The sequence below is a fragment of the Hordeum vulgare genome, chromosome 4H (assembly GCF_904849725.1).
Source record: "Hordeum vulgare subsp. vulgare chromosome 4H, MorexV3_pseudomolecules_assembly, whole genome shotgun sequence".
Classification (NCBI taxonomy): Eukaryota; Viridiplantae; Streptophyta; class Magnoliopsida; order Poales; family Poaceae; genus Hordeum; species Hordeum vulgare.
In genome coordinates this window covers 153,500,518-153,515,215 of record NC_058521.1, presented here as the reverse complement: position 1 = coordinate 153,515,215, position 14,698 = coordinate 153,500,518, and the positions used below count along the sequence as shown (strand labels likewise).

General features: G+C 46.5%; 1 protein-coding gene across 1 annotated transcript; it reads right to left on the bottom strand.

Annotated features, from left to right (window-relative positions):
- Positions 1–562: 562 nt before the first annotated feature.
- LOC123450368 (probable alpha,alpha-trehalose-phosphate synthase [UDP-forming] 9) lies at positions 563–4,958 on the bottom strand. The gene is made up of 3 exons (XM_045127659.1): positions 4,692–4,958; positions 4,075–4,159; positions 563–837 (listed from the first exon to the last, which is right to left on the bottom strand). Exons 1-3 carry the CDS (start codon positions 4,887–4,889, stop codon positions 563–565), a joined length of 558 nt encoding a protein of 185 aa, XP_044983594.1. The 5' UTR covers positions 4,890–4,958.
- Between the last annotated feature and the right edge of the window lie 9,740 nt (positions 4,959–14,698).

The following is a 14,698-nucleotide window of genomic DNA, read 5'->3' as shown; positions in this document are numbered from 1 at the left end:
AACATCAATGTCGTAGACACACCAAAAACACCAGCACTGCGTTAGGCAAAACAACAGATGATCAACATCAGAAATGCTTGCAAAACGACAGATATTTCCTTGCTGGGCCAGGATATTGCCGTTGGCAGCAATACTGACAAATCCTTTGCACCAATTGCGACTAAACTCAGCTATTCTATTTATGGCTACACGACAGCGCAAACGACACAGCGACATGCACTGACACACCTGAATAGAAACAACAAGGCAAATTCCATTACAGGGATCACAACTAAACTCAGATCCTCTACATACGGCTATACGACAGCCGTAAACGACACACACCTGAATAGAAACAACATCAATGCTTTGGACAAACCAGAAAAACAGCCATTGGCTGTGCCGCCAAATACCGGATCATTATCACCGGAAAATGCATGCAAAACAACAGATATTTCATCGCCGAGCCAAGATTTTTCCGTTACTGGCTGCAATACCGACAATTGCATTGCCAGTCAAAATAAACTAACTCAACACATCGCACGAAGGTCGACACCGCAACGGATAGGCAGACATGATACAGTTAAAAAGGAGCAGTGGGGAGTGGGGGAAGGCCTTTTGCCATTGTCACCTCGAGCTGCTTCCCTTGAGCTAGTGCACGTGCGCGTCCACCTTGTCGAAGTCCATGGTGGCTCGTCCCTGAACAAGCAGCAAAGGCAAAGGCGGACAGGATCAGAGGCGGCTGCACGGCCGAGACGACAGAAGCGGAGAGAAACGGGAGGGATACATACAGAAATTGAACATGTATAGCAGGGCACACGATGCTCTCGAACATGTCCTCGTCGGACCGCTCGTCCCTGCTACTTCTTGAGCTTGCGTTGGTTTTTCCCTTGAAGAGGAAAGGGTGATGCGGCAAAGTAGAGATAAGTATTTCCCTAAGTTTGAGAACCAAGGTATTAATCCAGTAGGAGTATTGATTCCGTGACAACAGACCTTCCCCTGCAACGGCCCCAGAAGAATGCTGCTAGCACTCCCCGGCAATGAAACTAGAAGAATGTTGTTGACGGCCCACCAGCGCGTGGGATCGCAGCAGTTTTCGAGTGTAGAGTATTCGACCCAAATTTGTTGATTCGCTAGACAGGAGGTGAGAGAATACTGTCGAGTATTAGCAGGTGAATTTATCAGATTCAACCACACCTGAAAGATTAGTATCTGTAAGCAAAGTATCAGCAGCAAAGTAGTATGATAACAACGGTGTCAGAAACGATCTGTTGATGGCAGACTATTCCTAACGATTGTATCAATGACGCCAGAAGTTGCCCGTGGACGGAAAATATTCTTTCCCGTCAACGGCGCGAGAAAAAGTATTGTAGCAGGTAGCAGCAGTGTAACGAGTAATAGCAGTGGCAAGGAACAGCAGTAGTTACAGCAATAGCAAGTAGCAACAGTAGCAAGCGACATTAGTAGCAACAGTAGCAGCAGAGCAAGACAAGTAACAGCAGCAGAGCAAGACAAGTAACAGCAGCAGTAGGACAAACTCGTAGGCAATGGGTCGGTGACTTGTTTGGATGATATTCATCATGCAACAGTTATAACACGGAGAGATATGTGGCTAGCTCCCGTTTGTCAATGTGATGTAGGCATGCATTTCGTGTGTCGTCATACGTGCTTAGGGAAAAGAACTTGCATGACATCTATTGTCCATCCCTCCCATGGCAGCGGGGTCCAAAAGGAAACTACGGGATATTAAGGTACTCCTTTTAATAAAGAACGGGACCAACGCATTAGCACTTGGTGAACACATGAACTCCTCAAACTGTGGTCATCACCGGGAGTGGTTCCGGTTATTGTCACTTCGGGGTTGGCGGATCATAACACATAGTAGGTAACTACAACTTGCAAGATCGGATCTAAAACACACATATATTGGTGACAACATAATAATTTCAGATCTGAAATCATGGCACTCGGGCCCTAGTGACAAGCATTAAGCATGCCAAAGTAGTAGCAACATCAATCTCAGAACATAGTGGATAGTAGGGATCAATCCCCATCAAAACTAACTCGATTACATGATAGATCTCATCCTACTCATCACCGCCCAGCGAGCCTACGAATAGATTACTCACGAACGACGAAGAGCTTCATGGAATTGGAGAGGGAAGAAGGTTGATGATGATGATGGCGACGATTTCCCCTCTCCGGAGCCCAAAACGGACTCCAGATCTGCCCTCCAGATGAAGAACAGGATGTGGCGGCGCCTCCGTATCGCAAACGCGACGAAATCTTCTCTCTTGATTTTTTCTGGGACGAAAGTGAACTTATAGAGCTGAGATTGGGGGCGGCAGAGCCACGTGGGCCCCACAAGCTTGCCATCCGCCACCAGGGGGTGGCGGCTACATGGCTTGTGGCCCACTGGCCCACCCCCTCAGGTGGATCTTTGTGCAGGTATTTTTCATATTTTCAAAAAATACTCCCCGTAAATTTTCAGGACGTTCTGAGAACTTTGATTTGTGCACAAAAAACAACACCAAGGCAATTCTGCTGAAAACAGCGTCAGTCCAAGTTAGTTCCATTCAAATCATGCAAATTAGAGTCCAAAACAAGGGAAAAAGAGTTTGGAAAAGTAGATACGATGGAGACGTATCAAGTATCAAGATGAGGCACCAATGAACGTGCGCAAAAACAAACAAACTTGCACCCAACGCGATAAAGGGGTTGTCAATCCCTTCACGATTACTTGCAAGGTGAGATCTGATAGTGATAAAAGGTAAATAAAAATAAAAATGCAGCAAGGTATTTTTGGTATTTTTGTATGTACATCTGAATATATAATGTGTAAAATAGACCCGGGGGCCATAGGGTTCACTAGAGGCTTCTCTCATGATAGCAAGTATTTCGGTGGGTAAACGAATTACTGTCGAGCAATTGATAGAATCGCGCAAAGTCATGACGATATCTAAGGCAATGATCATACATATAAGCATCACGTCCAAGACAAGTAGACCGATACTTTTTGCATCTACTACTATTACTCCACACATCGACCGCTATCTAGGATGCATCTAGTGTATTAAGTTCATAACAAACAGAGTAACGCCTTAAGCAAGATGACATGATGTAGAGGGATAAATTCATGCAATATGATATAAAACCCATCTTTTTACCCTTGATGGCAACAACATGATGCGTGCCTCGCTACCCCTTCTGTCACTAGGTGAGGACGCCGCACGGTATGAACCCAAAACCAAGCACTTCTCCCATTGCAAGAATTATAGATCAAGTTGGCCAAATGAAACCCATAACTCGAAGAGAATTACAAGGATACAAAATCATGCATATAAGAAATCAGAGGAGACTCAAATAATATTCATAGATAATCTGATCATAAATCCACAATTCATCGGATCTCGACAAACACACCGCAAAAGAAAGTTACATCAGATAGATCTCCATATAGATTATGGAGAACTTTGTATTGAAGATCCAAGAGAGAATAGAAGCCATCTAGCTACTAGGTATGGACCCGAAGGTCTGTGGTGAACTACTCACGCATCATCGGACAGGCAATGGTGTTGATGAAGAAGCCCTCCGTGTCCGAATCCCCCTCCGGTAGGGCACCAGAACGGTCCCGAGATGGGATCTCGCGGAGACAGAAGCTTGGGGCGGCGGAAAAGTATTTTCATGGCTCTCTTTGTTGGTTTCGGGATTTTAGGGAATTTATAGGCGAAAGAGGTAGGGCAAAGGAGGCAAGGGGGCCCATGAGCCTACTAGGCGCCCCCCTGGGGCGCACGTAGGGGGCTCGTGACCTCCCACGAGACCCCCTGCCTTGGTTCTCAAGTTTTCTGGGTATCTTCTGTTATGGAAAAAATCACCCCGCATGTTTTATTCCGTTTGGACTTCTTTTAATATTCTTTTCTGAAAAATGTCAAAAACACGGAAAAAACAGAAACTGGCAGTAGGCACTGAGTTAATAGGTTAGTCCCAAAAAATGATATAGAATGGCATATAAATGCATATAAGACATCCCAAGTTGATCATATAATAGCATGGCACAATAAAAAATTATAGATACATTGGAGATGTATCAGTCCTCGATGCAGAGCACGAAGTCCGGCGCCTTGCCGCCACGCACCATGGACGACAGGAGGCTCTCCACCACCACTCCTTTGCTGATGCCCTGCACGACGACGAACAGAAGATACATTTGTCACATGTCAAACAAAGACAACGATACTCGAGTTTCATTCAAAGTTGGTGGTGCTGGCTAGTGACACAAATGATGCTACTACTACTAGAAAACAAAATCAATAGCACCAATCATCCAAATCCAATGGGGACAAAATGGGTGTTCCTTCCACGAATTTCCCTGTCGACAACGGGGAGTTGGCCCACCTGCCGATTCAACAAATCTATTTTGTGGAGAGGATATAGATTGTTCCACGGAGGCAATCAAGCATGTGGTGGTGTGGTCTAGCGGATGAGGACTGGATTGGATTGGATCAGATCACATCAATCCTTATCCGCTGCCTTTAGTTGGATATCTACGTTTGGTTGTTTAGTTGTTTTTCAACATGTTTTATAGTACAAGTCTACAACCCCATTTAATTATTTTTCCATTTGACCGACTAGGAGCAGCCCAATTGATCAACTCTAAAATATAATTGTAGAACTATAGCCAGAGAGGAGAGAAGCAGCTTGCATGCGCTTACCTGATGATTAACCTCCACGATGTGTTGGCCCCTATTCACGACGACCGGCTCGTTGGCGAGCACGCTCTCCAGATGGTCGAGCAGCTCCTTGGCCTGGCATGAACCAAAGTCTAGATCCGCCTCGTCGTAATGCCACGCCAGCGCGCTCTCCTTGTGCTCGATGTATGATCCATCGGTCACCTTTGTGTACAGTCTCATCACCAGCTCCGTGATCTTCTTCCAATCGAAGTCTGCTACCAGCCCGCAGGTCTCCCATGGTGATTCCTTGCTCCACCTGCAATGAAGAATTGGTCAGAGAGTTGTTGATGGATGTCATTATTTTGCAACCACGAACAAAGATTTGAATGCTCTCTTCTAACTAAAAGGAATACTGGAACAGTAACCGTCTATGCTTATGTTCATGGTCCAAATCAATCACTTCCTACCCTCCAAAGCCATAACCTCGTAAATTTTTCATGGACAGGAAGTAGGCGTGGGTGACTGTGCCCTTGCGGGAGGCCCGCACCCGCGCGTGCGCTGTTGGGTAACGTAGCATAAATTCAAAAAAAAATCCTACGCATATTCAGATCTTCCTATGGATAAACCAACAACGAGAGAGGGGTGAGTGCATCTTCATACCTTTGAAGATCGCTAAGCAGAAGCGTTGCTGGAACGCGGTTGATGGAGTCGTACTCGCGGCGGTTCAGATCGCGGTGTGATTCTGATCTAGTGCCGAACCACGGCACCTCCGCGTTCAACACACGTGCAGCCCGGTGACGTCTCCCGCACCTTGATCCAGCAAGGAGGAGGGAGAGGTTGGGGAAGATCTCCAGTAGCACGACGGCGTGGTGTCGATGGAGAGACGAGGTCTCCCGGCAGGGCTTCGCCAAGCACTGTGGGAGAGGAGGAAGAAGGGGGGCAGGGCTGCGTCGAGGGAGAGGGAAAACTGTGTGTAAAACAGCCCCAAAACCCCCACTATATATAGGAGGAGGGGAGGGGGGTGCCACCCCTAGAGTTGCCACCCTAGGTGGTGCAGCAGCCCCCCCCCCCAGATGGGAGGTGCGGCGGCCAGGGCAGGGGGAGGGGTGGCGCACCCCTAGGTGGGCCTTAGGCCCACCAACGCCTAGGGTTCCCCCCCCTCTCCACCTCGTGCGCCTTGGGCCTCCTTGTGGGCGGCGCACCAGCCCACTTTGGGCTGGTTTCCCTCCCTCTTTTGGCCCATGCTACCTCTTGGGGCTGGTGGCCCCTCCCGGTGGACCCTCGGGACCATTTCCGGTGGTCCCGGTACATTACCGGTGACGCCCGAAACATTTCCGGTGTCCAAAACCATCCATCCTATATATCAATATTTATCTCCAGACCATTCCAGAGCTCCTCGTGACGTCCGGGATCTCATCTGGGACTCCGAACAACTTTCTGTAACATCGTATAACAATTCCCTATAACCCTAGCGTCATCAAACCTTAAGTGTGTAGACCCTACAGGTTCGGGAGACAAGCAGACATGACCGAGACACCTCTCCGGCCAATAACCATTAGCAGGGATTGGATACCCATGGTGGCTCCCACTTGCTCCATGATGATCTCATCGGATGAACCACGATGTCAAGGATTCAATCAATCCCGTATACAATTCCCTTTGTCTGTCGGTATAGAACTTGCCCGAGATTCGATCGTGAGTATACCTATACCTTGTTCAATCTCGTTACTGGTAAGTCTCTTTACTCGTTCCGTAGCACGTCATCGTGTGACTAACTCCTTAGTCACATTGAGCTCACGATGATGTTCTACCGAGTGGGCCCAGAGATACCTCTCCGTCACGCGGAGTGACAAATCCCCATCTCGATTCGTACCAACCCAACAGACACTTTCATAGGTACCCGTAGTGCACCTTTATAGTCACCCAGTTACGTTGTGACTTGTGATACACCCAAAGCACTCCTACGGTATCCGGGAGTTGCACAATCTCACGGTCGAAGGAAAAGACACTTTACATTAGAAAAGCATTAGCATACGAACAATACGATCTAGTTCTATGCTTAAGATTGGGTCTTGTCCATCACATCATTCTCCCAATGATGTGATCCAGTTATCAATGACATCTAATGCCCATGATCAGGAAACCATGATCATCTATTGATCAACGAGCTAGCCAACTAGAGGCTTGCTAGGGACACATTGTGATCTATTTATTCACACATGTATTACTGTTTCGTGTTAATACAATTATAGCATGAACAATAGACGATTATCATGAACAAGGAAATATGATAATAACCATTTTATTATTGCCTCCAGGGCATATTTCCAACAGTCTCCCACTTGCACTAGAGTCAATAATCTAGTTACATTGTGATGTATCGAACACCCATAGCATTATGGTGTTGATCATGTTTTGCTCGTGGAAGAGGTTTAGTCAACGGGTCTACAACATTCAGATCCGTGTGTACTTTACAAATCTCTATTACTCCACTCTGGACATGGTCCTGGAAGGAGTTGTAGCGGCGTTTGATGTGCTTCGTCTTCCGGTGAAACCTGGGCTCCTTGGCTATGGCAATGGCCCCACTGTTATCACAGAAGAGTGTCATTGGACCCAACGCGCTTGGAACCACTCCAAGGTCGGTGATAAGCTCCTTCATCCGAATTCCTTCATGAGCTGTTTCTGAAGCAGCTATGTACTCCACTTCACATGTAGGTGCTGCCACGACTTCTTGCTTGCTGCTGCACCAGCTCACTGCCCCACCATTCAAAACATATACGTATTCGGTCTGTGACTTAGAGTCATCTAGATCTGTGTTGAGGCTAGCATCGACGTAACCCTTTACGACGAGCTCTTCGTCACCTCCATAAACGAGAAAAATCTCCTTAGTCCTCTTCAGGTACTTAAGGATATTCTTGACCGTTGTCCAGTGTTCCATACTGGGATCACTTTGGTACCTGCCTACCAAACTTATGGCAAGGTTTATATCAGGTCTGGTACACAGCTTGGTATACATTAGAGAGCCTACGGCTGAAGCGTAGGGGATAGTACTCATCTTCTCTCTATGTGCTGTCGTGGTTTGTGACTGAGTCTTACTCAATCTCATACCTTGCAAAACTGGCAAGAACCCTTTCTTTGAGTTTTCCATATTGAACTTCTTCAATATCTTGTCAAGGTATGTACTTTCCGAAAGACCTATGAGGCGTCTCGATCTATCTCTATAGATCTTGATGCCTAATATGTATGCAGCTTCTCCAAGGTCCTTCATTGAAAAACTCTTGTTCAAATAGGCCTTTATGCTCTCCAACATCTCTATATTATTCCCCATCAATAATATGTCATCCACATACAGTATGAGGAAAGCTACAGAGCTCCCACTCACTTTTTTGTACAGACAGGCTTCTCCATAAACCTGTATGAACCCAAACGCTTTAATCACCTCATTAAAGCGAATGTTCCAACTCCGAGATGCTTGCACCAGCCCATAGATGGAGCGCTGGAGCTTGCACACTTTGTTAGCACCCTTAGGGTCGACAAAACCTTCTGGTTGCATCATATACAACTCTTCCTTAAGGTTCCCGTTAAGGAACACTGTTTTGACGTCCATTTGCCAAATTTCATAATCATAAAAGGCGGCAATTGCTAACATGATTCGGATTGATTTCAGCTTTGCTACGGAAGAGAAAGTCTCTTCGTAGTCAATTCCTTGAATTTGTCAAAAACCCTTTGCGACAAGTCGAGCTTTATAAACGGTTACATTACCGTTTGCATCAGTCTTCTTCTTGAAGATCCATTTATTTTCTATGGCTCGCCGGTCATCGGGAAAGTCCACCAAAGTCCATACTTTGTTCTCATACATGGATCCTATCCCGGATTTCATAGCTTCAAGCCATTTGTTGGAATCCGGGCCCGCCATCGCTTCTTCATAGTTCGAAGGTTCACCACTGTCTAACAACATGATTTCCATCTCAGGGTTGCCGTACCACTCTGGTGCGGAGCATGCCCTTGTGGACCTTCGTGGTTCAGTAGTAACTTGATCTGAAGCTTCATGATCATTATCATTAACTTCCTCTTCAGTTGGTGCAGGCGCCACAGGAACAACTTCCCGCGCTGCGCTACTTTCCTATTCGAGAGGGGGTGTGATTACCTCATCAAGTTCTACCTTCCTCCCACTTACTTCTTTCGAGAGAAACTCTTTCTCTAGAAAGGATCCGTTCTTGGCAACAAAGGTTTTACCTTCGGATCTAAGATAGAAGGTATACCCAATAGTTTCCTTAGGGTATCCTATGAATACGCATTTCTCCGCTTTGGGTTCGAGCTTTTCTGGTTGAAGTTTCTTCACATAAGCATCGCAGCCCCAAACTTTAAGAAATGACAACTTAGGTTTCTTGCCAAACCATAGTTAATACGGTGTCGTCTCAACGGATTTAGACGGTGCCCTATTTAAAGTGAATGCTGCAGTTTCTAATGTGTATCCCCAAAATGATAGCGGTAAGTCGGTAAGAGACATCATAGATCGTACCATATCTAATAACGTGAGATTACGATGTTCAGACACTCCGTTGCATTGCGGTGTGCCAGGCGACGTCAGTTGTGAAACGATTCCACACTTCCTTAGGTGTGTACCAAACTCGTGACTCAAATATTCTCCTCCACGATGAGATCATAGACACTTAATTTTTCTATCATGTTGATTCTCGACCTCACTCTAAAATTCCTTGAACTTTTCAAATGTCTCAGATTTGTGCTTCATCAAGTAGATATACCCATACCTACTCAAATCATCGGTGAGAGTGAGAACATAACGAGAGCCACCGCGAGCTTCAACATTCATTGGACCAAACACATCAGTATGTATTATTTCCAATAAGTCGGTTGCTCTCTCCATTATTCCTGAGAATGGAGTCTTAGTCATCTTGCCCATGAGGCACGGTTCGCATGTGTCAAATGATTCAAAGTCAAGAGACTCTAATCGTCCATCAGTATGGAGCTTCTTCATGCGTTTAACACTGATATGACCAAGGCGGCAGTGCCACAAGTATGTGGGACTATCATTATCAACTTTACATCTTTTTGTACTCACACTATGAATATGTGTAACATCACGATCGAGATTCATCAAGAATGAACCATTCACCAGCGGAGCATGACCATAAAACATATCACTCATATAAATAGAACAACCATTATTCTCTGACTTAAATGAGTAGCCGTCTCGCATTAAGCAAGACCGTGATAGAATATTCATGCTCAAAGCTGGTACTAAATAACAATTATTAAGGTTTAAAACTAATCCGGACGGTAGATGTAGAGGCAGAGTGCCGACGGTGATCACATCGACCTTGGAGCCATTCCCGACGCGCATCGTCACCTCGTCCTTGGCCAGTCTCCGCTTATTCCGCAGTTCCTGCTTTGAGTTGCAAATGTGAGCAAAAACACCGGTATCAAATACCCAGGAGCTACTACGAGCGCTGGTAAGGTACACATCAATAACATGTATATCACATATACCTTTAACGTTCCCGGCCTTCTTGTCCGCTAAGTATTTGGGGCAGTTCCGCTTCCATTGACCTTTTCCCTTGCAATAGAAGAACTCAGTCTCAGGCTTGCGTCCATTCTTTTTCTTCTTCCCGGCATCTGGCTTACCGGGTGCGGCAACGGCTTTGCCCTCTTTCTCGAAGTTCTTCTTACCCTTGCCCTTCTTGAAACTAGTGGTCTTGTTGACCATAAACACTTGATGCTCTTTCTTGATTTCTACTTCTACAGACTTGAGCATCGAGTACAACTCGGGAATGGTCTTCTCCATCCCTTGCATGTTGTAGTTCAGCACAAAACCTTTGTAGCTTGGTGGGAGAGACTGGAGGATTCTGTCAATTATAGCATCATCCGAAAGTTCGACTCCAAGTGAAGTCAGACGACCGTGTAACCCAGACATTTTGCGTATGTGCTCACTGACAAAACTGTTCTCCTCCATCTTACTGCTAAAGAACTTGTCGGAGACTTCATATCTCTCGACACGGGCATGAGCTTGAAAAACTAGTTTCAGCTCTTGGAACATCTCATATGAACCGTATTTCTCAAAACGCCTTTGGAGCCCCGTTTCCAAACTGTATAACATGCCACACCTAACCAGAGAGTAGTCATCACTCCGTGTTTGCCAGACGTTCAGAATGTCCTGGGCTGCTGCGGGAGCGGGAGGGTCACCTAGCGGCGCATCAAGGACATAAGCCTTTTTAGCTGCTTCAAGGATGAGCTTCAAGTTGCGAACCCAGTCCACATAGTTGCTACCATCATCTTTCAGCTTGTTTTTCTCTAGGAATGCGTCGAAATTGAGGTTGAGGTTGGCCATCTACAATATTTATAAAGACAACTTTTAGACTAAGTTCATGAAAATTAAGTTCATTTAATCAAATTAAGTATGAACTCCCACTTAAATCGACATCCCTCCAGTCATCTAAGTGATACATGATCCATGTTGACTAACCCGTGTCCGATCATCACATGAGACGGACTAGTCATCATGGTGAGCAACTTCATGCTGATCGTATTCAACCATATGACTCATGTTCGACCTTTCGGTCTCTTGTATTCGTGGTCATGTCTGTACATGCTAAGCTCGTCGAGTCAACCTAGGTGTTTCGCGTGTGTAAATCTGGCTTACACCCGTTGTATGTGAACGTTAGAATCTATCACACCCGATCATCACGTGGTGCTCCGAGACAACGATCCTTTGCAATGGTGCACACTAAGGGGAATACGTTCTCAAAATTTTAAGAGGGATCATCTTATTATGCTACCGTTGTTCTAAGCAATAAGATGAAAAACATGATAAACATCACATGCAATCATATAGTGACATGATATGGCCATTATCATCTTTGCTCTTTCGATCTCCATCTTCAGGCATCGCATGATCATCATTGTCACCGGCGTGACACCATGATCTCCATAATCATGATCTCCATCATCGTGCCTCCGTGAAGTCGTCACGCCAACTACTACTATCACTACTACTGTAGCTAACCGTTAGCAATGAAGTAAAAGTAGTAAGCACATGGCGTTGCATCTCATACAATAAATTAAGAGAACTCCTATGGCTCCTACCGGTTGTCATACTCATCGACATGCAAGTCGTGAAACCTATTACAATAACATGATCATATCATACATCATACATGCAACATCACAACTTTGGCCATATCACATCACATGTCAAACCGTGCAAAAACAAGTTTGACGTCCTCTAATTGTTGTTGCAAGTTTTACGTGGCTGATTTGGGTTTCTGGCAAGAACGCTTTCTTACCTACATGACAGCCACAATGATGATATGCCAAAGCTATTTACCCTTCATAAGGACCCTTTTCATCAAATCCAATCCGACTAGAGTAGGAGAGACAGACACCCGCTAGCCACCTTTATGCACGGTGTGCATGTCTGTCGGTGGAACCAGTCTCACGTAAGCGTACGTGTAATGTCGGTCCGGGCCGCTTCATCCCACAATACCGCCGGAAACGAATAAGACTAGTAGCGGCAAGCAATTGACAAATCATCGGCCACAACCTTTTGTGTTCTACTCGCGCATAGAATCTATGCATAAAAAACCTGGCTCGTATGCCACTGTTGGGTAACGTAGCAAAAATTCAAAAAAATTCCTACGCATATTCAGATCTTCCTATGGAGAGACCAGCAATGAGAGAGGGGTGAGTGCATCTTCATACCTTTGAAGATAGCTAAGCGAAAGTGTTGCTAGAACGTGGTTGATGGAGTCGTACTCGCGGTGATTCAGACTGCGGTGTGATTCCGATCTAGTGCCGAACCACGGCACCTCCGCGTTCAACACACGTGTAGCCCGGTGACGTCTCCCCCACCTTGATCCAGCAAGGAGGAGGGAGAGGTTGGGGAAGATATCCGGCAGCACGACGGCATGGTGTCGATGGAGAGACGAGGTCTCATGGTAGGGCTTCGCCAAGCACCGTGGGAGAAGAGGAAGAAGGGGGCAGGGTTGCGCCGAGGGAGAGGGAAAACTGTGTGTAAAACAGCCCCAAAACCCCCCACTATATATAGGAGGAGGGGAGGGGGTGCCACCCCTAGGGTTCCCACCCTATGTGGTGCGGCAGCCCCCCAGATGGGAGGTGTGGCGGCCAGGGCAAGGGGAGGGGTGGCGCACCCCTAGGTGGGCCTTAGGCCCACCAGCGCCTAGGGTTTCCCCCCGTCTCCACCTCCTGTGCCTTGGGCCTCCTTGTGGGAGGCGCACCAGCCCACTTTTGGCTGGTTGCCCTCCCTCTTTTGGCCCATGCTACCTCTTGGGGCTGGTGGCCCCTCCCGGTGGACCCCCGGGACCATTTCCGGTGGTCCCGGTACATTACCGGTGACGCCCGAAACATTTCCGGTGTCCAAAACCATCCATCCTATATATCAATCTTTACCTCCGGACCATTCCGGAGCTCCTCGTGACATCCGGGATCTCATCCGGGACTCTGAACAACTTTCACTAACCTCGTAAAACAATGCCCTATAACACTAGCGTCATCGAACCTTAAGTGTGTAGACCCTACGGGTTCAGGAGACAAGGAGACATGACTGAGACACCTCTTCGGCCAATAAGCATCAGCGGGGTCTGGATACCCATGGTGGCTCCCACTTGCTCCACGATGATCTCATCGGATGAACCACGATGTCAAGGATTCAATCAATCTCGTATACAATTCCCTTTGTCTGTCGGTATAGAACTTGCCCGAGATTCGATCGTCGGTATACCTATACCTTGTTCAATCTCGTTACCGGTAAGTCTCTTTACTCGTTTTGTAGCACGTCATCGTGTGACTAACTCCTTAGTCCCATTGAGCTCATGATGATGTTCTACCGAGTGGGCCCAGAGATACCTCTCCGTCACGCGGAGTGACAAATCCTGATCTCGATTCGTACCAACCCAACAGACACTTTCAGAGGTACCCGTAGTGCACCTTTATAGTCACCCAGTTACGTTGTGACGTTTGATACACCCAAAGCACTCCTACGGTATCCGGGAGTTGCACAATCTCATGGTCGAAGGAAAAGATACTTGACATTAGAAAAGCATTAGCATACGAACAATACGATCTAGTGCTATGCTTAGGATTGGGTCTTGTCCATCACATCATTCTCCCAATGATGTGATCCCGTTACATCTAATGCCCATGATCAGGAAACCATGATCATCTATTGATCAACGAGCTAGCCAACTAGAGGCTTGCTAGGGACACATTGTGAACTATTTATTCACACATGTATTACTGTTTCCTGTTAATACAATTATAGCATGAACAATAGACGATTATCATGAACAAGGAAATATGATAATAACCATTTTATTATTGCCTCTAGGGCGTATTTCCAACATGCGCCGCCTCCATCTGCATGGCGCGCAGCACTTTCCGGGCCTCCTCCACTGCGAGGCTGGCCACGACCGTCGCGGAGCAAGAATAAGAAGAGCCTCTGAGGGGATACTCCGAGGGGAGACGGTGGGTAGGAGGCGGCGGCTGCGATCTGGAAGGGAGGGGCTAGGGTTCACTACGCAGGGGGGAGGGAGGGAGGGAGGAAGAGGTCCGACGCGGGGGAGAGATGGGCGTGGGAGAAAGGGAGGAAGGAGAATAGAGGAAGAACGGAGGCGGGAGGTGGATGAAAAAATGCCGGGAGGAAAAGCTAGGGTTTCGGCTAGAGAGATCTGGGATCATCCAACGGTCCTTGATGCATGATCCGTGTGAGCTTCCCATGGACCAATCAGAACGCAGTAAACACTATGAAGACGTTATGACCATCTAAATTGGTCCCAATTGATTGAAAACAAGTTTTTTTACAAGAAAAACATTTTCTTTTTTGAGTAACAAAGAAGTTTTTTTGTGAAGGACCTTGTTGACACCTGATATTATGCACAATGGTGCATATTGGAATGACAAACAATGTTGCCTAAGGAAGTTTTCATTTTCTTTGGACGAAAAAATCATTTTCCATTTTTTGAGTGCCCAAAATGAGTTTTTTGTGAAAGACCTACCATATATTTGTTGTGAAA

Excerpts from the sequence above, each read along its gene's own strand:
- LOC123450368 (XM_045127659.1), bottom strand. The coding sequence starts at position 4,889 with ATGAGACTGTACACAAAGGTGACCGATGGATCATACATCGAGCACAAG. Across the intron at positions 4,160-4,691 it reads TCGTGGAGGTTAATCATCAG|GGCATCAGCAAAGGAGTGGT; the intron begins GTAAGCGCATGC and ends GTCGTCGTGCAG. Across the intron at positions 838-4,074 it reads GGACTTCGTGCTCTGCATCG|GGGACGAGCGGTCCGACGAG; the intron begins AGGACTGATACA and ends CAAGAAGTAGCA.